At 42.8% G+C, this 25,501-nt stretch overlaps 1 protein-coding gene across 1 annotated transcript in view; it reads left to right on the top strand.

Annotated features, from left to right (window-relative positions):
- Positions 1–25,501, top strand: part of ARHGEF28 (Rho guanine nucleotide exchange factor 28) — a 223,795-nt gene that overhangs the window by 164,500 nt on the left and 33,794 nt on the right. The window contains exons 22-32 of the mRNA XM_080924751.1: positions 314–436; positions 1,462–1,579; positions 4,386–4,640; positions 6,465–6,541; positions 11,351–11,529; positions 12,719–12,807; positions 14,053–14,235; positions 15,717–15,848; positions 19,021–19,121; positions 21,772–21,810; positions 21,909–21,956. Of these exons, the coding sequence (XP_080780877.1) occupies positions 314–436; positions 1,462–1,579; positions 4,386–4,640; positions 6,465–6,541; positions 11,351–11,529; positions 12,719–12,807; positions 14,053–14,235; positions 15,717–15,848; positions 19,021–19,121; positions 21,772–21,810; positions 21,909–21,956 (1,344 nt within the window). The remainder of the gene's footprint in view (positions 1–313; positions 437–1,461; positions 1,580–4,385; positions 4,641–6,464; positions 6,542–11,350; positions 11,530–12,718; positions 12,808–14,052; positions 14,236–15,716; positions 15,849–19,020; positions 19,122–21,771; positions 21,811–21,908; positions 21,957–25,501) is intronic.

Genomic DNA, 25,501 nt, shown 5'->3' with positions numbered 1-25,501 from the left:
GACATTCAGTATAAGAAGTATTGTGATTAAAAGTTTTAATGATGATGCGGCATAAAAACGGAGCAGGAATTAAGGCATTGGATGTTTTCATTTGGCTTTTTGACCATCAGTTCAGTACAATGAGAGTCTGTGATGCCGGCTGTTTACCACTTAACTGTTTACTTTTATTTTAATTTAAGAAGTGCCTTGGGGAAAAAGAGTGATTGTATTTGGGAAATCCAGGGTGCTTTGAAATGCACAAAAACTACACGTTCTTTCTTTTCCCTACAAACATAATGGCTGCATCTATAAACCATTATGGAAATGTTCTCAGTTTTCAGAAGAAAATGCCAGCAAAATGAAGAGAATCTACGGAGAATTCTGCAGCCATCACAAGGAGGCCATGAGCCTCTTTAAAGAGCTCCAGCAGAACAAGAAGTTTCAGAATTTTATTAAGGTAAGCCGACGCGAGGCCATGGTTCGAGTTTGTGTCTTAACGACCTAGAGTTTCATATCTCGGTTCTGTTTCTCGGGGGAAGGAGAAGGAAGTGATGGATTCATGGCGCAGATGGAAAGTCTAGATGGTAGTAAATTATTCCTCCTAGACAGCTTCATTTGCTGCTTTGTATCTCTCAGGCCGTGTTCCCCGGGCTTCTGAGGATATTGGCAATGTTTGGCAATGTTCTGGGAAGCGGCTTCATACCCCCGACAGAGAAGCTGTGCATCAGAAAACTCAAAGCAAAAGCGAATAGAGAGTCTGCTTCAGAGAAAATTCATTTAATCCAAGTCCATGACATCATATAATTTCTTTATTTTTTTTGTCTGAACATTGTACCTTTTAATGTATCACAGTAACGCTGGCACATGTAAATTATCGGGCATTTTCTGAGATCGTCCGTTTTCACTGTTCATCTCTTGAAACTGTACCGTGAAGCCAGGACCTGGCCAAGGTCCACTGATGCCTAAGGATGTTTTGTCTCTAAAACCTCCTTTTACTAGAATTCTCTTCCTCTCTTCTTTCCCCACCTTTCACCTTTATTTAATGAAAGAAATTTGTCCAAGCTTCTGGGTTCCTACATTTTTGTCTGTCATTTTGTGAGTTCTACCAGATTCTCCTTTGGTTTCTTATATATATATGTACAACGGGCCTTAGAGATTTAGAGAATATCTTTGAAGTGTTTAAGAAAAGGATTGTTGTGTGCAAAGGGACTTTAAGTGCCAGTGTGTGAAAGCAGAGGTGGAGGGAGACATGTTAGAAAAACAAATAGTGAACACGCGCAGATTTCCACTGTTGTTCAGGAGCCTATTCCTGACCCCCGTGTTTCCTCATTTGGGAATTAGAGGTACATCAGGTCAGTGTGCCTTGCAACCTTTTCCCACCTCAACTACAGTGGTTAATAACAGAAGAACAAAACACGCCGGCTATGTGTACATTTGAATTGATGGTGGTTGGTGTGTATAAACATGTACATACTTTTCAAGATCCGAAATAGCAACCTGTTGGCTCGTCGCCGCGGAATCCCAGAGTGCACCCTGCTCGTCACCCAGCGCATCACAAAGTACCCAGTCTTGGTGGAGAGGATCCTGCAGTATACCAAGGGTGAGAGATTACTTCTGAGACCTCTGACCCTCTCGTGAGTTTTTGTCACAACTGAGGGGTCTTGGAGAGCTTCCTTCCACTCATAAATGCTTTTCACCACGGGCAGGCTTTTAAAGACTTTGAGTTGGAACTCGCTTTGAGAAATGACTTTATTTTTAATTCTGTTTATTCTGTGGCGGGAGGTACTGTGCAGGGTTTCTGTGTGATGGTCAGGAACCGTGCAGAACTTGGGTCTTTCCTTCTGCCGCTTTCATAATTCTTTAGAACCTAGTCCCCAAGAAAATAGTGTTCGAACAAAGCAGCTATTTTACTCTCAGCAAGAAAATAAATACAAAAAAAAAAAAAAAAATGAAGGCTTATCATTTTGTATTGTGTGGATTATCTTAAGGTTCTACAGTACCCCAGGGACTGAAGTGTGTCAGATGTCAGTCAATTAACCTCACTCCAGGATTCACTCCCATGCCAAGTTCTTAGTAGACTAGAGAGCAACAGTGGTCTGCTCCCTTTAACAGTATGAGCTGCATCTGTGGGTTCTTGCTCTCAGAGTCTTAGTGGTACCATACAGATGCCCCCTTCTCAGAGCAGGCTTTGCCAAAGAGGAGGCTCACTCCTGGAGCCCCTGGAGCCTCATCTACCAGTTCACGTGGCTTTAATGGGAGTGGTCCTCAACTTCACTAGCTGGCTCTTCACAAGGGTCCTGTGTTCATGCAAATTCTGAGCCAATGGGTGTGGATAAAGTTCAAGGGGGGCATTTGAAAAGACTCTTGGGAGGCTAGTGTTACATTTGAGTTGTGAAGCATTAGGAGAGTGATTTGTAAGACTTTGAACTTTCTCTTGGAATTACCCTGGATCATCTGGTAACTCAACTTCACTTTTTCTTTCCTAGTTCTGAAATAGTTTCTTTATAAGTAAATCCCCTCTCTGGAGGAGGAAGGCAACATTAAGGAGTGAGGTGTGTTCTCTGGGAGGCAGTGATCCACTCCCAACTATGAGGATAGGGTGTGCTCCATGTGTGTTCTGATAACACTCCCAGCAGCTGTGTGTGCACTGAGAACAACCAAAAAAAAAAAGAGAGACTTTGGAGGACTGATCTGCTCCCCCAGCTGCTCGTTCTAAATGTGTTCCTGCAGCTGTAGGCTCTGGAAAGAGGTTTTCTGTTTCCTCCTCCCTCTGCCTTCTTTCCTCTTAGCTCCTCAGGTTCAGGCACCTGAGCAAATATAAGGTAGCTGATCTTTATCATCAAATACAGAAAGTAGCTAAATTCCCTTTCATCTGAGGTTTCTAGGACCCATTCTCTGGAACTCCTCCAGACCTTTCTCTTAGGACAGTCTGGGGGTGAGAGGAGAGGCGTTGGTTTAAAGAGTGACCAGAGCTGCAGTCTGTTCTGTGCATACGCTTGGCTGACTTCTGTAAGGCATGGTGCCCGGGCCTCAAAAGATTTCCTTTCCTTTCATAATCAGAAGGGGAAAAAAAAGTTAGGTCAAGAACATTTTAATTATAACATTAAAACACTTATTTTATGCTAATATGGTTTTGAGTATATACATATATACATATATACATATATACATATATACATATATACATATATACATATATACATATATACATATATACATATATACATATATACACATATACACATATACACATATACACATATACACATATACACATATACACATATACACATATACACATATACATATATACATATATACATATATACATATATACATATATACATATATACATATATACATATATACATATATACATATATACATATATACATATATACATATATACATATATATATGTGTATATATATAGTTTTTTTTAAGGACCTAGAAGGCAAATGGGTCTGGGGCCATTTAAATCACCCTGTGGCTCCATTTCAGAGGACATGAGCTTGGCCCTACGGCTGGCTTCTGTCGTTAAAAATACAGCATAGGTGTGTAGGGTTACTTGCTTACCTGTTTCTAGGAAGGGAGGAGTGCCTAGGTTACTCCAAACATAACCTCTGCTTATATTACATACAATATATATTATCTCTCTCTCTCTCTCTCTCTCTCTCTCTCACACACACACACACACACACACACACACACACACACAAACACACATATATATGATGTATGCTACTTTTTTCCTGGCTGTGACAAAATACCAGATAAGAAGCAGCTTCAGGAAAAAAAAAGGTTCATTTTGTCCATAGAGGGAACACAGTCTATCATAAGGGGGAAGTTATAGCATATAGTAGGGGCATAAAGTAGCTGGCTACATTTGTGTCTGCAGATGAGAAGCGGGGTGGGGGGGCGGGGGGGAAGGAGGGAGGCAGGCAGGGAATGAGGGAGACAGGGAGAGAAGGAGGCAGGGAGGGAGGGAAGGCTGGAGTTCTGTTTGCTTCTTTCTTTTTGTTCAGTCTGGGTCAGCAGGCTCCGAAATGGTGCTCCCCTAAGTGAAGCTGTACTAGGAACTCTCGCAGAAATGCCAAGAAGCTTGCTTCCTGGTTAATTCTAAATCCAGTCACATAGACAATGAAGATAAACTACTGTACTGCTCCAGAGAGCAGACTTATCCCTGGAAACCAGACACCCTATTGTCAGCTATTGCGTGCCTATGAATGCAAATCTTTTATATCAAATATCATACGTGGTGATGCGGAGAGCCATTTAAACATTTGAACTCAACCCAACATCTTTCTTATGGTGTCTCTGTTATATCTAAAACCTTAAAAGGAGTTCTCACTCTCAGTATTCTGGATTATTATCATTCCCTTTCCTTTTTTTCCTCCTTCGTGCAGAAAAGACTGAAGAGCACAGAGACCTGTGCAAAGCTCTCGGCTTAATTAAAGACATGATCGCAGCCGTGGACCGAAAAGTCAGCGACTATGAGAAGAAGCAAAAGTGGCTTGACATCCTAAATAAAATCGAGAACAAAACATATACAAAGCTCAAAAATGGCCACGTGTTTAGAAAGCAGGCGCTGATGAACCAAGAAAGGGCTCTTCTGCACGACGGGCTCGTTTATTGGAAAACAGCCACAGGCCGCTTCAAAGGTACGGTGGCTGCCAAGGTGACGTTTCCCATCATACAGGCTACTCACTCAACTCAAGCACAGACTTTCAAGAGAAAAACAGTCCCAACTGGCAGGCACACCTACACAGACCCTCGACTTTTCTATTCAGTCGAAACATCAGGTTGTGAAGTACCGTAGGCAACTGTGACTAGGTGGCACACACACCTTTGACTGGTGCTTGCTCTCCCAAGCCACACCCTTCGAGTGTGCTTTCATGACTATGGAAGCTGGTGACGTCGGAAGCCGAGCGAACGAGTTCTGCACACTGTTGGCATGGAAATACCCTGCCAAGTGCAGTGTGTTGAAAGCAAGAAAAGCACGCTCCCACACAGAGAGGGTTTGCTACTTGCCAAGACAGCCTGAGGCTTTCAGACCATGGAGGGGAGAAATGAGGGAACCCTAAATCTCATTGGGGTTGTTAAACACAGCACAGTTACCTGCACACAGGCACCGTGGTAAGGAAGAGAGGAAGGATGTATTATATTATAGTTGTTCTTCCTCAATGGTGCAGTTTGCTAACAGACCTAAACTTGACTGTTAGTTTGCTTAGGGTCCTGGGCTGTTCATTTAGGTTTTTCTAGGTCTCACCCTCTAGTTACCACCTTGCCTGTCCAGGGCTTTCTTATACCTCCTGGGCCTGAAAACCTGATTTGCTTTCAAGTCTTCTTCCAGTGATTCTGGTTTTATTGGTCAGGACCAGAAGGTCAAGCTTCAAGATTTGCCTGTTGAGTTTCCTCTAAAGACCTTGCCCCTAGCCTTTTTCATCTTCATCACATCTGTAGTCAAGGGCGATGTGGAAGATTTATTCCATTATAGTTGCTTGAAGGTTTTTGCCCACTGGAGGCTGAGCCAGCTCTGATGGGAGTTCACACAAAGGTATTTGCTAATGATCAGCTTGCAGAGCTGTATTGAAAATCTATGGCAATCCACACGACGACGTTTCTCTTTGCCCACAGAACAGATTCACCTGTCTGGATCAGGGTATGCAGTGGTCATAGGAGGAGACCTAGTTCTTGCAAAGTTTCCAAGGGAAGTAAAGAAATCAAGTGTTACTCAGATTCAGAGCAGGTTTGCCTCTATCCCTTGATATGGAAGCTGCTCTCTTACATTTTCTCCCCCAAGACAGGGTTTTTCTGTGTAGTACTGGCTGTCCTGGAACTCACTGTGTAGACCAGGCTGACCTTGAACTTGCAGAGATCCACTGCGTCTGCCTCCTGAGTGCTGGGATTAAAGGCGTGTGCCATCTCTGTGCCCAGAGCTCCCTTACTTTCTGATTGGCTACATTTTCTGCTAAAATCAAGGGCACTCTCTTAGCACTTCCGTTCACAGAGGGGAGATTTGGGTGCTTGCTCACCTGTTATGTAACTCAGGCTGGCCTCCAACTCCTGATTCTCTGGCCTCAGCCTCCCAAATACTGGGATTGCACAACATCATTTTCGATCTCGGGGCCTTTTTTATGTAGGATTTTCCCCCTTTCATTTTGAAAACTGTGCTCTTAAACATTTTCTAGAGATTCACCTCTTATTACAACCCTACAGTTTACCTATAGTGCCATTTTAAAAAATACACACTCACGTAACTTTCTGTGCATTTTACCCTTGATAGATCTTAGTTAGCTCCCATAATGAAAGGTTTTTTTTTTTTTTTTTTTTTTTTTTTTTTTTTTTTTTAGTAAAAATTCCATAAGAAGTTTTTCCTTTTTTATTAAACTGATTTAAATGGCAACCATGAAATTAAAATAGCTGGTAAAGGCAGCTAGGCTGTGGATTCCCTCGTTAATACTGTTGTGTTTCTGTCTCTGAAGACATCCTGGCTCTGCTACTCACCGACGTGCTGCTCTTCCTACAAGAAAAAGACCAGAAATACATCTTTGCGGCTGTTGTAAGTATGACCATGTGATGCATGTTTTTACTAGTTACTGCTCTTTTTCCCTCAACAAAGCCTAATGTTCCTAATTAAAAAACATGTTGCTTGGCAAGAATATGCCCATACTATATCCCCACTGCAGTAGCGGGTTTCATAGCTGGCTCAGCAGGCAGTTTAATCAAATGAAAGTATTGTAATACTTGAGCACCGATGGTGGACGGACACGGACACTGCCCTCAGGGCCTCCAGTACCTCCCTGCTGTTTTGGCTACCTGTGCTCAGCTCTGGCAACTGAGGTATCAGTGTTGGCCTTAGGTCATTCCCAGCATCTTGCTTTTTTTTTCTGCCAGATGATCCTCTTACTGTGTCTTTTGCTAACCTCATCTATAAGATACCCGGATAATATCCAAACAAGAGAACACCAGGATTTCTAAAGGAGAGTACTTTTTTTTACTTTTCACAGTGTTAGGGAATGGATCAAGGACATTTTGCGCACTACACAAATGTTCTCCCGCTGAACCACAGCCCCAGGATTAAAGAAGACCCTCAGTCCTGCCATGGCTGCTTCTAATGACTGTGGTCACCCATGTGTCCCTTCCCTTTGCAGTATGTAGGTCATTCTCACTGTTAGCACATAATCAGATTGTACCTTCCACTGAAAACTCTCTTATCTTACCCGGCCTCTGTGTGTTCCTAAGGGCACAGAGTGGACGAAAGTCACAAGTTAACTCCTTGTTGGTCATGGGGCATCATGTTCTGCTAGAGAGAAGCCAAAGCACAGTACTCAGTGGTTAGCGTGCATCCAGTGGCAGGCTGTTTGTGTCTCTTAGCACAACATTACTCCAAAAATTTAATTTTCTTTTTTTGGAAAATTCAAAGTTTTAATAAAGTGTTTCTTTGCTGTTAAAAAAAAAGAAGCATGTCTGACCAGTGATGGGATACAAGAGGGAGGGGCTGGAACCTGCCTGTGTGCGAGCCAGATTGACCCAGGTGGCTTCTTCCTTCCTCTCATCAGCACCCTTTGACTACTTTGACTACTGCAGAGGATGCTGGAAGCCTTACACACCCATGTGCCCCTGACCTGTTTGCACTTTATCTGTTAGAGATTTCACTAAACTTTCCACTTTGTCTATAGCCTCCCCATGTCAGTATCTGGGAAACCCTGAAAGAACACAAAGGAAACCCCAGGAAGATGGAACCATTGTGATTAACCTATGGGCTGTTGGGGGGCCAAGCTGAAGAGACATTTTTTTTCATCATATCACTGTAGAAAAGACTTCATTATCTCCAAACACCTGAAAAAAGGCTGCTCCTGCTTCTTGAGTTGTCAGATACTCCCAGCGACTTGCTGACAGATCAGGAGTTAGGCAGAAGACAAGGGCAGACTGTGTTTTCTAAAACAGAATAAAATGTGGATTCGGGTTTAGCTGTGACGTTGATTTGAGGTCTGACATGACTCCTTGGATTATGTGTGACACCTATGGAGGAGAAGCAGGGCTGGGGATGTAACCCACCAAATACCCGAGTGAGAATGGGCAAGCTTAGCTCTCTTGGATAAACTCTCCGGTCACGGAAAAAAGAAGATTGTTGTCAGCGCTGCATCTAGTAGTCGGATGCAAACCTGCATCAAGGTGATAATTGAAGAGCAAAGGGGGAAATGTTCTCTTAGCTTTTGAGAGTCCAGCATACCCTACTTTTAGCTCTTATACTTTCTTACTGCATTTATCTGATAGCAGCCTATTATATAAATTTCTTATAGTGATTGTCAGAGGGAAAGGAATCATTAGCTCAGAGTCCACATGGGTCCGCATTTCCTAGTTCCCACTATAATGTTTAGAAATTTCTCCTCATACTAGGACCCACAGGTGAGATTCTTCATTTCCTTTGCCCAGAAGAAAAATCTTGATAGGTGTTTACTTTGTGTACATAGGAGACATGATGAATTTGGAAACTATCAGAAGTATCTCAAAGCAATAAATGTAGAAAGTACTGTTCTTACAGTAGAGTTCTGTTTTGTGTGTGTGTGTGTGTGCGCGCGCGCGCGTGCATGCAGTGCAGGTACCCTCAAAGACCAGAAAAGGGTGTCAGATCACCTGGAACCAGAGTTATGTTTTTTTTTTTTTTTTTTTTTTTTTTTTTTTTTTTTTTTTTTTTTTTTTTGGTGAGACACCTGAAATGGGTTCTGGGAGCCAAACTCTGAGTCCTCCAAAAGATTTAATGTTCTTTAGCCCTGAGCCATCTCTCTAGTTCCAACATAACTTAAAAAAATCATTCAACTAGAGATGGGGTCTAGAATAAAGTTGGCATGCGTACTTTCTAGAATATTGCATCTAGGAAGACTCTCTCGACTACTAAATAAGGCATTTTCAACACTGAAACAGTAGAAAAGAGAATATGAACATGTTTATCTACGAGTTAAATTTAAAAGAGGAAATGAGCTTGGGGACTTTTTGCCTCAGTGGAACCACAAGCACCAGTGGAGATGAGGTCGCAGTTGGGCTGGAGGTAGCCTCTCTTTTCCTCGTCCCCTTTATCAGAAGATGTCATCCACTCTGGATGTCTGTGAAAATTGGACAGGAATGTAAGTGAAATTGGCAGTGAGTGTGAGAGGACGGGGCAAGCAGTGGGGACTGTCCTCAACTAGTGAGTTCACACCTAGGATCATGGTGGTCATACTTACTGAGGTACAGCTGATGTCTATAAATTGAATGAGGATATGGTCCAGGACAGGCTGTTTTCTGTTTCTACTAAGCACCTCCAACTCTAGATTATTTCTAAAAGGTGGAAATTCCTACCCACAAATGTTGGTAACAACAAAAACAACAATTGCTACTACTACTATACTACAACAGCTTTAAAATGCTCTGATACAAACAAATATCCCTGCAGACCACATTAGGCCTTCACATCATCAGAGTGTGACATCTGTACAGAGCTTATGCATTGCCTTCATTCCTGGGGATGTTGGATCTTGTTTATCACTAGTGTTTCTATAGTTAATATAAATGATGACAAGCATGCCCCCGATGCCTTCTAGTTGGCATGGATTTAATTAGTTTTTCTTCCTACCCTTTGTTTATTCTTCTCTTTTGAAACATCTTGCCACCACCTCCCTTTCTCTGGAGCCCTAACCTACTACTAATAACTTTACATTATTTCATATCAAGCAACTCAACCCCCATGTTGCATTTTAATATACTGCATTTTTATATACAAAAAAAGAGGAACCCGAAACATCGATCTCCAATACTAAAAGGGATCTGTATAATACTTAGAGGACCTCTCTGTTATAGAGGGCAAGATTCAAGAGCTTTAAAACCAATTTACCATCCATTTCCAGAGGCCAAACATGAGACTGGGTAGACCTGTTGTCTGTTTCATCATGACCTCTCCCCCTGCACCACTGTTCTTAAAAAACATGAAAAACACTCCAGAGATGCCTTAAGCAATAACACCAGATGCAACATAGGTATACAATGCTGGGAAGGCAGGCAAGTCAGCACTGAGAAGTCAGTAGTGGAGAATATGGAATGGCCAGTGGTGGATAAAGGCTTTACTCAGTTCACAAGGGAGAAACAAAGCCACAGGCTAAGGCCAGCTCTGTAGACATTGGTGGGAACCACAGACCAAAGCAGATTCTGTGCTCTCACATAGCTTCTCATCCTGTAGACATTCTTTTGGCCCTTCTTTTAACCAAGGCTCTTGGGCCAGGTGTGGGACTATTAACATTGTCAACTATGTGGCTCCAGGGCATAGCTTGGAGGTGCTTCAAGACCACAGTAAATGCTGGTAAAAGTTATTTTCTTTATACCTGGGACACCAACTCTAAGTCTTTCTTCCAATTTTCCTCAGATGGAATTGTGTTAAATCCATTTTGCAGACATCAATTACATGCCTATTCTGTGCAAGGCAATGAGTCTGGCGTATGAAGATGAGTTAGCACCAGACCTGCTCACCCAGTGTTCATCTGGTTGGTGAGGAAGAGTCACCTACGGGTAGAGCTGCAATAGTTCTGGGGCTGAGATCTATAAAGCCTGAGCAGAAGAAGCTGATGAGGCCCAAGGACTCTCAGATCTTATCTGCCCCTTCCCACATTTTATTTGATGACCTTATTTTTTAGGGTTCTGGTCTTTTAGTTACTGAAGAATCCAATGGGTTCCAGGTCCCCATCCTTCCCAATCTTATTGTAATGTCAGATCTACCTTTTTTAAAGTCTCATCTTCAACCACAGTGGTTTCGTGTTTGTTCACCCTCTGATCTTTTTGAAATTGCCCTCTAAATTGCAAATCTTTAAAAAACATACTTATTTTAAAAAATGTGTTTTTTAAAATCTGTATGTCTCTGTGTGAGGGATAAATCTGTAGTGCAGAAGCCAGAAGAAGGCATCATATCTCCCGGAGCTGTAGTTACAGGTGGTTTTGAGCAACCCAGTGTAGGTACTGGGGACCAAACTCAGGCCCTCTGCAAAAGTAGCATTTACTGTTAACCACTGAGCCATCTTTTCAGCCTCTAACCTGACAACCTTAAGGATAATTATTCCCCTCAGTCCTCATTCTCCATCTGCTTTGCTTTGAGGAATAGATACCCTCCACAGGTCCCTTTGTCGAATGCTGTCTTCAGTTGATTGTGCCAAACACTGTCATAGCCAGGGGAGAGCTAACGTGATATCTGTTGGAGACCTTCTGAACTTCCAAAGTTCTTCTGAAAGGATGACAAGGGAGACAAAGGTTCCCAAATCCTGTTGCTTGCTGTGACTCGGGTTCCATGTAACTCTTGGCTTAGAGACAGTGCGGTTTCACCTGTATATCCCCTTAACTCTCACAGGACCAGAAGCCTTCGGTCATTTCCCTTCAGAAGCTTATTGCTAGAGAAGTTGCCAATGAGGAGAGAGGCATGTTTCTAATCAGCGCTTCGTCAGCTGGTCCTGAGATGTACGAAATCCACACCAACTCCAAGGAGGAACGGAATAACTGGATGAGGCGGATACAGCAGGCGGTAGAAAGGTAACTTGGCTGCTGTTCATCTGTGGGATGCCCTTGGTCAGTTGGGGAGCATGTTCTAACCATATCTCTCCTGCATGAAAACTTTGCCTCAGCCAGAACTGCCTGCTCCCTGGTCTTTGCCCCTGCCTGCCGTAGCATGTCACCTGCAGCTCTGCCCTCTGCACGCCCCCCCTGCATGCCGTGCCTTTCCACTCTACCTGTGTGCTTTTGTGTGGTTCCTGCTCACCTGCTTCATGAAGACCTCTTCTGTCCAGGTGTTCTCTGTTATACCTAAGATGCTGTCGCACCTGCTTTCTAAGGCGCTGATTTGGCACCCGCCGTCTGTTTCCTGCAGTTGTTACATTTTACATGTAGGCACGTGTGTATTCTGTAGACTGGAAGCTCCTTGAGAGCAGGTGCCTTAAAAAAATCTATTCAAATAAATGCCTAGCAAATTTCAGTTTTCTCAGTTAATGTATTACTTGTTACTTGTGCAAGGACAGTTTTGATAAATGAAGGGCAAGGGTGGGAGTGATAATTATTACTGGTAATTTGATGAGTTGGACGAGCTTGGAATTCTGTAAGTTATTCCCATCTCTACCTCATCTACCCACTATGGAGGTCTACTATCTATCCCATAATCCTTCTACTCTAGATCCATCAAGAGGAGTTTCATAATGGTGCAAAACCAGAAATGTTGTTATCTTAGTTGTACCAAATGACAGTGCCACTGTTGCTGCTGCTAGTGGTGGTTGTGGGGGTTGGGATATTTGAACCATCCTATAGAGACTTTGAGTCTATGTTGTAGCATGTGAGTACTCAGGGCTGGAACAATGGTTCGGTTGTTAAAAGCACTGGCTGTTCTTCCAGATGGTTTTGAGTTCAAATCCCAGCAACTACATGGTGACTCACAACCATCTGTAATGAGATCTGATGCCCTCTTCTGGTGTGTCTGAAGACAGCTACAGTGTACATGTAGATAATAAATAAATAAATATTAAAAAAAAAATAAAACTAATCTCTTGGAAGGGAGGAACAAGGAATTCTCTTTGTTCTGTTTTGTTGTTGTTCTGGTTTTTTTTATTGTTGTTGTTGTTTTTGTTTTTTTTTCTTTGTGGATAGTTCTCTTTCCAAGTTTCCACATTTTCCTTATAAACTTAGAAGTCCTTGAAACTGGTTGCAGTGATGCCTTGACTGTTGTCTTTTAAAGTTGTCCAGAAGAAGGAGGAAGGACAAGCGAGTCTGATGAAGAGAGGCGGAAAGCTGAAGCTAGAGTGGCTAAAATTCAGCAATGTCAAGGTGTGTGTGCGGCTCTGGCTGTGGTCTTGAGTGGCGGGAAAATCGTGATGTCATTACAGAAGGTGATGACACCGGTTAACTGGGTTCACCCGAGGTCTATACCACCCACTCTTCACTGAAACCATCGTCAGCAGACATGGTACAAATTTACATCAGATACTCATGTAAATTCATGTAGCACACATGAAGCAATAATTGTGGGCCATATGATGCTGGTGAAAAATGGGGTTTCTGCCATGTCAAGCTTCTGTGACTAGACAAGAAGTTCACCAGGCAGAAATGAGTGCGCTGTGAAGCCAATGAGTACCTTTATCTCACTCATTCTCAACTCCAGGCCAAGTCACTCAGGGAGGTCAGTAATTTCCTGTGTTCTCTCCAACTCCCTTAACCAGCAGAAGCGGGGCCTCTCTGGATTTGATGCTAGTTAGGGTCTCTAGGCTCTAAGACTCCCGGAACACATTGGAGTCAGGTGAAAATTGATGCATGCAAAGATGGTCATAGAAACTTGATGTTTAGAAGCAGAACCATAAACTAGCTTTGGCTTTAACCAAGACAAAGAAGACTGAGGCTTCTCAGCCCTGCGCTCTTCACCCCTGGGAGCCTTCATGTGCTCCAGAGAGGGTTGCCTCAAGTCTCTTTCCTGAGCTCCATATTCAGTCTTAATAGAAAGATGTCCCCATAAACAAAGAAATCGATTTGCAAGGTTTTCTGGAATTTTGGGAAAGGTACACTTGTTTATCAAGTGCAGCGCAGGATAGGAGAGATGTTAAGTCACTTGAAGGAAGTCACAGTTATGAGGGAAGGCATCAGAATTTGAATCTGGGTCTCTCTCACCCAACAAAAGTGTTGGGCCAGTTTGCCTGCTAAATCATGGAACCTTGTCCTCCTAACTTGATCTTCTAAGTAAACTTGTAGCTAGGCTTCTGAAAACCTCTTATGATAAACTTACAGCTAGGCTTCTGAAGACCTCTTATGATAAGCTTATAGCTAGGTTCCCGAAAACCTCTTATAATAAGCTTATAGCTAGGTTCCCGAAAACCTCTTATGATAAGCTTATAGCTAGGCTTCTGACAACCTTTTATCATAAGCTTATAGCTAGGCTCCTGAAAACCTTTTATGATAAGCTTATAGCTAGGCTTCTGAAAACCTCTTATGATAAGCTTATAGCTAGGTTCCCGAAAACCTCTTATGATAAGCTTATAGCTAGGCTCCTGATAACCTCTTATGATGCATACGATTCCACAGAAATACTCAGTAACCAAGACCAACAGATTTGCACGTATTTGGAAGAAAAACTACACATCTACGCTGAACTTGGGGAACTAAGTGGCTTTGAGGATGTCCACCTAGAACCCCATCTGCTCATCAAGCCTGACCCCGGAGAACCTCCCCAGGCAGCCTCCCTACTCGCAGCAGCTCTGAAAGAAGGTGAGTTGCCCTAAAAATGATTTGGTTTAACAGCCCGAGAATGTGTTTACTGGGTCCCTATTACAAGTCAGGCACGGTGGCCCTGGTGCCAAGATGTAGCCAGATGAAACAAACAAACAAAAAAGGAAACAACGACAACAACAAAAAGTATGTATTCTCATAGAACCTATGTTCTAGAAGTTTCAAAGATAAAGAAATAAGTATGTCAGATGGTAAATATAAGTGTAGGAAGACAAATTCACGGAAGTGGAGAACTGTGGAGTCAGCGAGAGGGGGTGGATATTTTTACATTTTACATTTACAGGACCATTGACAGCAGAAGCAGAGGGGTAGGCAACTTTGGCTCATGTTTGGGGAATGAAGTGGAGAAGGCTGACGGCATCCATGATGAAAGCTTTGATGGAGCAAATCACCTGCTCTTAGACTTAGCTGGTGGCTTCAGCTTCTTCCTCTCTATCAAATCTTCCCTAGTGTGGGGAGAGAAGGCCATTGGCTTTTGTTCCAGGAGCCAGGACACACTCGCACACTCCTGGACCATGCTGCTCAGGGGAACCAGAGCAGTGGAAGGAAGCACCATGTAGACCACAGATAAGCATCCATGCTGGGTCACCTGACTGCAGGGATTTTTGCTGGGGACGGGGACATCACTGTCTAAATAAAGACAGTTGAGTGCACAGTTTGAAAAGCCCCTTTGTTCTGCTGGATTGCTAGTATCCCTCCCTTCCCTTCTTAAATCCCACCGCCCTTCCTGGTTTGCTCAGTGGCCACCCCTTTAGGAACTTCTTCCCAGTTCCAGTATCGACTATTGCTCTCCTGCGCCCCAGTGTGGCCATAAGCTGCAAGTGTCTCTTTCCCCTTCTCTTTGAAGTTCCCTTGATTAGTCATCAAATACCCATAGCCCAAGAACAGTGGATGCTCAGTGAGTCATTCTCTGACCCGAATGTGGTCCAAATGTACTGAGGATGCTTTAGAAATAATTACAAGGTCCTGGACATATTCTACCTGCTAGCCAAGACTCCTTTATGTGAGTAAACATGTCTCCTTTTGAAGGGGTAGCAGTTCCCAAGAGGACTAGAGTACAGATAGGATTGTATAGCACCAAAAGCAAGTTTGAAGAAATACTCCTTTAAGGAACAGCTAATATCTTAGTAACAATGTTTAAACTCCTAATACTCGATAGTGTGTGTATATTCATTGAATTACAGGAAGGTTTTCAGCATACTAATTTACTGAAAAGCTACATTTGAGATATCTTATACAATGGATTTTTAAAAATTATGTTAAATTCTCTATGCAAAAGGATGCTACTATAAATTCGTATAAGTAAGTTTATAGTCTTGTATGTTTAAAGTTTATAGTTTCATTTACCAGAGCCTGGGGCATATGCAGCCCTCCGGTTGCAGGTTGGACACACCTGGTAAACTAAACTACTTCTCTGTATATTTATTGCTTAAATTTAGTTTTGTTTTTCTCCTTTTTAGCCGAGAGTCTGCAAGTTGCCGTGAAGGCTTCAAAGATGGGTGATGTAAGCCAGTCTCCGGAAGAAGGCCCTGGAGGGGCTGTCCTGACTGACACACCCAGCACAGAGGATGTGCCAGCATCACCAACTGCTTGTAAGTGACAGTGCAGTCCTTGGCCATGAGTCTGCACACAGCCCCAGTGCACACAGTGGTCACATAAAACAAAAGCAGTCACTACGTGATTTCAGGGGAACTCAATGTATTTTTTTGTAATTAGAAAAAAAAAAACTTGAGAATAACCATGCTGGCCATAAACAGATATATGTGACAATTAATGGCACTTGTGTTTCAAGGACAAAGACTTCCATTGGTAGGTGATACTGTTCTGTCCTCCGGCTAAGCATTGCATCTTCCCCAAACCATACCCTGTCCAAGGTTTCATGACTTCTTGGATGAATTTTTGAAAGGACTTCCAAACCTCTTTGTAAGGGTCTCTGCAATCCATTAGGTGAACCGGTGCTTGAAGATAATCTTCTGAGTGTCAACTAAGGAATCATAACTCGAACCCCCCCCCACACACACACACATGCAGATGCACGGGTGAGTGTGAGGTTTGGTAGTGTCATTGTAGACGCAATTGACAATTCTTTTTGAGTTATTTTGGTAGCAGGATTATAGAGCCCAAGGCCTCGAACATGCTAGGCAAGGAGTCTACCACAGAGCGTCACCCTCAGCCTCCGCCCCAGAGTTTCTTCTTCACGTAGGAATATATTCTGTATGTTGAGCAGACCTCAGTTTGTGATCCTCCTGCCTCGGAAGTGCTGAACTTCCAGGTGTAACCCATCCTACCCAGATGCTGCGAGATTTGAAACCAAGAGGTAGAGAATTAGCTTAGCAATGTCTCAGAAGCTAGTTATGCTGTGTTATGTACAGTTTTAAGCTAAATACTGAATTCCAAAAAGGCTTCTAAGAGAGCATAAAGAGTATATTTTTCATGTGAAGGTGGTAAAAAACCTTCCTTGGGAAAGAAATATGTGTGGTAAAATGTCAGCAACAGCTCCTTTGTTTTTTTTTTTTTTTTTTTTTTTTTTGTTTTGTTTTGTTTTGTTTTTCAGTTTAGTTTAGCTTAGTTTTGTTTTTTATTTATGGTCCCAGGTGGCTCTCACATTGACCTCAATTGGAGTTGAGAATAACCTTGAATTTCTGATTCTCCCAAGTTCGAGGATTATAGGTGGGCACTACCATAGGCGTTCTGTTTTAGAATTTCTCTACCCAATCTCTTGGTTCAGTAGAAAGCCAAGAAGCAGTATAACGCTTTAATTCTATTCAATTTTTTTTGTTTTTATTACAAGCACCCAAAATTATTTTCCCCTTTCAAATTCTGCTTTATTCAATCCCGCCTTTCTATTTTCAGAACGCGCACATATGTTTTTCATTTCGAACAGCCAGATTCACCAGGGGAGCTGTACTGTTCTGGGTGATTTCCTTTAGAAGAGCCTCATTATGCCATTGAGGAAGTGCTCTCTAAAAATACTGAGGGTACGCTGCTGTCCGCCAGCCCCAGGGACAGCTGTGAGGCTCCACTGTGCCCCTGCAGCTGTTTGGAGTGTCTGCCAGGTTCTCTCCTTCCTCCAGGCAGGGCAGCGAGGGTTCTCCCTGTCAGAATCTACATTCCAGAGCCTTCCAAAGGGATACCCATTTGCTAGACCTAGAACAGCCCGCCATTATGATCAGGCCAGAAGCCGTACATTTTGGCTTGGCTTGAACGTGGTGCTCTGAGAGTCTGACCGATTTAGACAGTTGTTAAGGACAGAGGACCATTCCTCAAAGAAGGAATGGGGGTGAGAGCGGTTTTGCACTGGGCTTCAGGGAGGGCATTTGTGAAGCAATCCCATATCGGTCTGAGGTTACAAGCCAAGCCCATCAGTATAGTTTCCAAGGAGACTGTTAGAATCTACTTTCCACAATGGTCAGTCCAGTGGAGACCCTGTTGCTCACCCGAAGCTACATGTGAGGGTACAGAAGCTATGGAAGCTCCAGCCTTCTACCTCTGCTTGGCTCCACATCAGCTTCCTCTAAAGCTTAACCGCTAATGTGAGGCATTGGGGAAGAGGAGCACACCGGCTCCTTGCTTGGAAATGGCTTGGACATCTCTTCAGGAGTTAGGGAAGTGCTATAAATTGTCCCTCCACCCTCACTGCCTAAGCACTGTTCAACTCGCAGCCACTGAACTTGGTTTTTCACTCGGTTCATCCAAAATGGTCCCCACTCACACAAAACTCTGCTTTAGAAGAGGATTTTGAAGTCCTGGAGAGCTGTCAGTTTTTTAAAATGGTGATACAGATGATCTTATTAATTCAAACAAAGAGTAAAGGGGCAGCCCTTGTTGGAAATAAAGATGCGTAATAACACCATATTCTTTTAAAGTTTATAAATAGTACAAAATGAATATTTTGATCAGGGTCCTGGTCAGATATTGCTCCAATGAAAAGTGTGTGTGTGTGTGTGTGTGTGTGTGTGTGTGTGTGTGTGTGTGTCACAGCTTTGAGAAGCCTGGTTTGAATCAGTAAATAGTGAACACAGCCCAAGTTTTCATTAAAATCCGCAAGGAAATGATGAAATCCCGCTGACGGAGGTTTCATGGGTAAAGGTAAATTTGTGTTTGGTACTTAACATCTCTGGAGCGGTTTCTGTGTTTTCCTAGGTTCCATGTCCACTATTTACAGTGTTAAACTTAAGTGGGAAATGTGTGCAAAGCTGGAAATGAGGAGAAACTGAGGCAGGCTCTCGGTTTTTATGACTCTGAAACCATAAAGCATTAGCAGCCTCCAGCCTTCTTAGAACAGTATTCCTTTGCCTCTGGACCTGCCTTCTAAGCCTTGTCCTTCAGCTGCTGCTCTTGGACTGGCCACGAGGGAGCCTTTCCCGGACCCGGGTCTGCCAAGGGACCTTGCTTTTCTTCCACTGGGCACCTGTTTTAAATCACTTCTTTCCCAGGAGGCTTTTTTCCTATTAAATGAAAGCAAGATGTAGACTCTGTAACCACAAAGAACACTTGGACCCATGAGCCCAAGGATGAAGCACAATTAAAATGATGGGTGACAAGGATGCTGTTTGGTATCTCAGCCTGTAAGCTCCCAGAGAGCAGGGACTGTGGGCTTTTCTTGCGATCTCTAGCGCCCCCCCTGTGGAAGCACTCAGCATGTATTATCTCGTGATTTCTTTTTTTTTTTTTGAAGTGTGTTTCAGTTGTATACAGAACCCAATTGGCCGGCTGATGTTTGATGTTGTCCTTTTTGTTTCTGTCTCAATGGCGTGCTTCCAGCATTAGTCACAGAAGGGACAGAAGGAAGAGGCTGTTGGGATGTGGATCCTGGGCTCCAGGGTGTGGTAACCGACTTGGCGGTCTCTGATGCAGGGGAGAAGGTATTGTTAACCAACTTGCTCGTAACCAGAACCTATTGCTTTGTGTACAGAATAGCTTCGGCTCTCATGCAGTGAGCGGATTGAAAATACATTTTTTTTCTGAATTGTTTCTGATCCATTTAAAATATCTATATTGAAACTTTCTAAACTATTTCTTCTTTAAATGTTCGTGTTCTTTCTATATCATGTAAGTGTTAAAAACAACAACTGGAAAGTTATTAAAAACAAAACCGGAAAGCTCGAAAACCCTCATGCGTCTATGTGTGTCTGCACTATCTGACTTCCGGCTTGCTTTCTGCGCTGCAAACCTTTGCTTATCCCCACTTCTGGCATCTCTCTTGTTCGAGAGGTGGCCCCGGCATTGGGATGCTTCACCACCAGATGGCGCCCTTGGAGCTGAACTGATTTCCACTTTGGGACGGTCTTGCTTCTGTTCTCTACTGTGACCTCTGCTCCTCACCCGCCCTCCACCTTCCTCTCGCAGACCTGGAATCCACACAACAACCTACTGCCTGTTCCACTGTGTTCTCTGATTCTTGGTATATGTAGGGCTGTTACTCTCGGTGTAGAAATTACATACATACGGCTTCCTATTAACTTCAAGTGTGTGATTTCGTAAGCAGGGGAGGCATAACACTGCTTCTGGGAGGTGGAGAGTCAGGTTAGGAGTTTTTACCTTGTTTAGCATTGAATTAGCTGCATTACCAAGTATTGATGTTCAGTAGTGTGGGACTATGGCACATGTATGTTACAGATGCAGCATCTTACTGTTACATGTTTTCAAGATATGTGACATAGAACAGAGCCAAGCCTGACTTTCAGAATTTCACAGAAAAGTCACCTCTGGTGTAGTATTCATTGGCAAAGTTCAGAGGCCCAAGTTAATTTATGAATACAGAGTTTTACTTTACTTACTCTGATTGTAAGCTTGGAACTAGTTTGTATTAAATTGCCCCTGCTTCTCCGTGGGATCTTCACTGTGAAGTGTGTTGCTTTCAATTGCCCCAGGGTTATAGGGAAGACAGATAATTGGCTGGTGGCAGCTTAATTCTGCATAGAAAATGGCTTGGCTCCTACCCCTGACTCAGTTACAGGTGGTAGGGAGTTCAGGTTTCTCTTTCTATTAACCTCTGGAAAATCGGACACTTGACGGGGTCTTTTGAGAATGGAAATAAACAGATATATGAAAAGATCACTTGGATAAAGCTTTAAGTGAACATGTAATGGATGCCTCAGCGTTAGTGTCCTTTGAAAGATTGGGCTAATACAAAATTCGAAAAAGAATTAAAATCAACCCAAGGGTAGAAATTCTCAAGGATCAACTGTAGTTACTCAGTACAACCACCAGGTGGCAGATGAAGTCCATTAAAAAGACGATGTACAAGTTTTTGTAGCTTCAGAGGTTTGAGCAGTAAGTAACCGAATGTAGCACAATCCAACTCATTTCTATATGTTTACTTCTTTGTATATATATAATATAAGATTGGAATATAAAAACTGGAAATATCATGTTCTTTTGGTTTGGCTTTTTGTTTTGTTTTGCTTTTAAGAACTTAACCACCAAACCAGAGTGCTTATAGTCCTGGTGCCTTCCGGACACTTGGGCAGAGTTCTAAAGTACTGACCTCGGCATCTCTCTCTTCTGCCTTTGTCCTGTCCTGTTAAGGGACAGATTAACAACAAAATCTGTATTGACAGTATAAAGAAAAAAACAAACTGGACTCACTCATCATGAGCTTAAACCAAGTGCCTCCTTTAGGCAACAAGGTGAACCATGGTTGACTTTCTGTAGGGCTTAACATGACATATGTTCAGACAAAGGCAAGCATCATACAGGAGACAGCAGGCTCTTAGAGAATAGGGAACTGGTTTCCTATTTCATAAAATGTGGAGTTTCTAGTGTTCGTTGCTGCTTATTAAAGAGAATGCAAGCAAGTATAACTTATAGTCATTTATTTGTTGAGTGTCCCTTACACTGTTAAGCACCATCCTTAGGTTTGCAGATATAGTATTAAATGCATAAAATCTTACTGTTTGTCGATTTACTAATGAGAGAAGACAGACAATACATTAACAACTACATAATGCAATTTTGGCAACTAGAGCTCGCGGTGTTCCCGTATCCCCTCATGCTCAATGGTGGGAAAGAGACCAAGTGTGAGGCATAGGCCCCATCCCCAAGGAGAAGATGGCCAGTGTCCTCTGGCTTCATTCATGGGTTTTGAGCTGGCTGGTGATGAACAGAGGTAGGATCTGGAGGACACCAACTAAGCGCTTTTGGGGCTGGCTCTCTCTAAGCACTGGCTACTTGGGCATCACAATTCTCCAACACTGAGATGAGAGAGCTAGAAGCCCTGTGATGTTCTGTAGCTTCCAGAGAACAAGGTGCACCAGCCTCTCCTAGAGTTCGCTCGCCATCATCTTTGCCATTTTAAGGGATGGTTGGGTAAGAATTGTCACACATGAACGAGTAAAACCTATACTGTTAAATGGCCGCTTAATTCTCCAGCCTGGGAGGAGATAGTTTCTGTAGCTGAGGGGATGGAGTTTAGACAGGGAAACTCTTATATCAGGAATACTTGATAGCTTTCAGAAGTTGAGTGGCTGTTCATTTTCTCCTGTTTTTTTATTTCTTTTCCATGTATTTTAGGTGGAATATAGAAGTTTTTCAGGTTCTTCACAGTCAGAGGTAAGCTGACATGTTTTTGCTTTAAACATCCCTTCTCAAATTGTAGCTGAGGATGCTTTTCGAGACTTTGACACGGGTAATCTGTTTTATACCCCCAGATTATACAAGCGATACAGAATTTAACACGTCTCCTCTACAGCCTCCAGGTAATGACTCGCCTGTAATTTCAACCTTGTGAATGTTTCTTTTAATGTACATCGATGAGTTCCAGACCTCAGAAATTAGAACATTTGAAAGGTCGTAAGCCATTCTAGCAGAGAGCCAACACCCCCCTCCAGGTGTCACCCCACCAGACAAGCTGAGTTACCTGATTTTATAATCATGAGGCAGCATAGCGCTGCCACAGTTTACCCGATTTCTCCTCTGACACCATCGAGCTGTTCGTGTCTCTCGGTAACGAGTCTGCTTGGTTCTGACGAGGAGAACCGCTTCGGCGAGGGCAGCATGACCTCATATTTTCTGGCAAAAGCTAAAACTCTCACTTAAATGTGTGTTGCCGCCACATCTGGCCTTAGGCCTTTTTGAAGAGCCGCTAAAAGCTTTGCATGCTCCCCTGTGCTTCAGTGAGCTCATGGCTCAAAAGCAAATGGGCCACCGAGCCTCCTACCAATGGCTTCCTACCTTTTAAGGAAGGCATAGAAATTACGCTAACAGTGTGAATTGAAAGCCTGTGTAATCCGTCCCTCAGATGACACACGCTAAAGCCTCCGACGTGCCCCGTGTGCTTTCTGTGGTGGTTAGTAGTTTTTAATGCGATCACGACGACGATAGTTACAAAATTTAGACGTTTCGAGAGTAAAAAAAAAAAATCAAGTAAAATGTCTGCGGTTCTCAAGAGAGAATTGCTGTTGACATGATAATTTTTTTTTTTAAAAAGAAAATAAAAACTAATAAGACATGGGTTACCATGTTGTGTGTATCCCTCGGGAGTTTAGACTGTTCCGTGTGACTCGTTGGCAACATACGTCTTTTGGTGGCGCCAGCCACACCCCGCATGATTGTTAATGTATGTATTACATTATATGATATGTTAATGTATGTATCTATAGACCTGAATTCAGTCCCAATTAGTTATATGTGTGTTACCGACAGCATAAAACATCCACATCCTTATAATAAGTGTTTTTAGCCACAGCTCAGTTTCCACGGGGTAAGATTACTATAGTTGCGATTTTAGGAAACTGTCACAGTTAATCAATCATCCCTTTTTCTTTCTCCTTCCTTCCTCTCCTCAATTTAAAAGTGGAGTGAGCTCTCAGTTCCCTTAGTTTGTGCCTCTTTGCTCCTTACCAGGGCCAAGCGCTGCCTCTTGGTTTCCCATTTGTCTCTCATAGCTCATAGTTTCCACCTTAGGACGGTTAAAGGAAAACCAAGTCTGAATGTGGAGCAGAAAGCAGAGTCTCAGCTGCAGTAGATGTTTTCTTATGTATACTTAGACAGTAGGAAAACTCTCTCTTAAGCACCCCATTCCTGTTCTTGCTCCAGTACCAGCGCCGTTCCTCGGGTCTGACAGCTTTGGGTTACGATTGAGTATGTAGCAATGCTAGTCGCTTTTTAATATTTTACAAGGTTTATAGATCACTCTGTCCAGTTTCCTACAAACCACTGTAGATTAAAACGGCATTTTGCTTATGAACCAAACGGATGATAATGAGTGTTTCTTCTCCGTCCAGGTCTGTCTGCGAACAGGGTCAAACCCCTTTTATTTTAGGCTAGGTTGGAAGCTTTATTTATAAATGTCTTCATACAGGTACTCTATAAATTTAAAAAAAATGTCTATGCTTATCCATGTATGGTTGTTAATAAAAGCTATTGGTTTTTATGTATTTTTTTAATATCAGCTAACTCACTTAACTTCAGTTTTTGTTTTAATAAAATTTCTTGTAGATTCTCTGGAATGTTTCATGTAGAAAGTTGGAAAAAATAGTACTATGACTATTTTTTAACAATATATCTATTGAATTTTCTTGGCTTATTGCTTGGGTAGATACAGGGTTAACTCTTTGGCATGGTGACATGGCACTGTCTACACATGTATCGGAGCTGTCCTGGGACACATGTGGTACACGGACCACAATTTGGCCATGCCTCCGTCTGAAAGTACGTTAAATGGTGCTAACAGTGAGTTCCTTATCTTATCCAAGTCATGTGACCATGCCTTTGCTGTCTTGTGGAAGGTCTCATGAGATAGGGGCTCCGAGACATCCATTCATCCTGTGAAACAAACAAGCTTTTCTAGGTGTCAACTGAAAAGCTTCGGGCTTTAAAAAGTCCCTTAAACTCTCCGGGCTATAACCATTGAGCATCCTGACTTGTGTTGCCTGTTGGAAATTTGCAGAGTTCTTTCTGTTGCTGTTGTTCACCTCCGAGTGGTTTGGGAGAGTTCAGCAGCCTCCTGACCTCACTGTTACCACATGTTAGGTCATTGGTTCTCAATCTGTGGGTTGTGACCCCTTGGTGACCCTTTCACCGGGGTTGCCTAAGACCATCAGGGAAGACAGATGTGCGCATTACGGTTCATAACAGTAGCAACATTACAGACGTGAAGTAGGAACGAAAATGATTTTGTGGTTGGGGGCCACCACACGATGAGGAACTGTACTGAGGGGTCACTGCGTCAGGAAGGGTGAGAGCCACCGTGTTAACTACAAACAGAGTAGAGTCCCTGAGCTGGTCTTGGGATGTGGGGACTGAAATGTTTCCGTTTTGTGGTGCACTTTTACCCATTTCTGAAAGTGACAATTAGTTCCTCTGTTGTAGTTGGAGAAGAATAGACAGACAAGGGAAAGGGACCACATAAGTGAGGTGAAAGTACATTTTAAAATGTGGAAATCAATATCCAGTCTTCAGTGTCTGCTTGTGAGAGGGAAGACAATGGCCTTATCGGAATCCCAAGCAGATATAGTAAGTTCTTTATGCTTACACTGACTTATGCTAATTACAGTCCATACACAGCGAATACCTATTCATTTTGGCCAAATGGTGGATTTGTTGGCTTTCATTCGGATACCCTGAGAGACTAGGGCATTAAGTAGTAGCAGCATCTACAGTGTGCTGTCAAGCCAGCAGGGTGCCGGTGGGTTATTAATACTAATCACCCCATGTTTAAAGACCACAGTGGCCGGTGTCCATTCTCCACGGTGACCAGGGCTCTTCTCACAACAGCTCTACAAAGTCATTCCTCAAGAGGGACCATGATTTTTTTTTTTCGATTAATTTTCAAATTTAAAAACACAAATTTGATTTCAAAATGCCCTGATGAATACGTTTTTGAGTCTCATTCCGAAGCCCAAAGCAAATATGAATTTAAAACATCTTAGATTGTGGACTTTCAGAAATATAGAAAAGTGCTGATCGTACAAACCAATGGGCAAATGCTTGTCTTCCCAAGGATCGTGTAACACGGGCAATTTGAAAATGTCTTAGGAAGCAAAGGTTTGAATTTATCCTGAGGATGGTGATGACTTCTCGTTCAGAGTCAAGCCATGTGTAATGTGTCTCTTTTGCAATGTGTTTCTTCTGCACGTTCTTGAACTTTAAATGGGAACTTTCAAAACTAAAAACTTCCAAGAGTATTCGCTATAGGTTTGGTGTTGTTGACTTGGTTTACTGGCATCTTCTCAGATCCTGGTAATTCTTTCCTGTGAGGTTGCTAAGTTCTTCATCGTCAGATACTGTGACTCAAAATGGC

The sequence above is a fragment of the Micromys minutus genome (genome assembly GCF_963924665.1).
Source record: "Micromys minutus genome assembly, chromosome: 11".
NCBI classification, from domain to species: Eukaryota; Metazoa; Chordata; class Mammalia; order Rodentia; family Muridae; genus Micromys; species Micromys minutus.
Note: the sequence above shows the minus strand (reverse complement) of the source record. Positions and strands in the feature narration are given on the sequence as shown.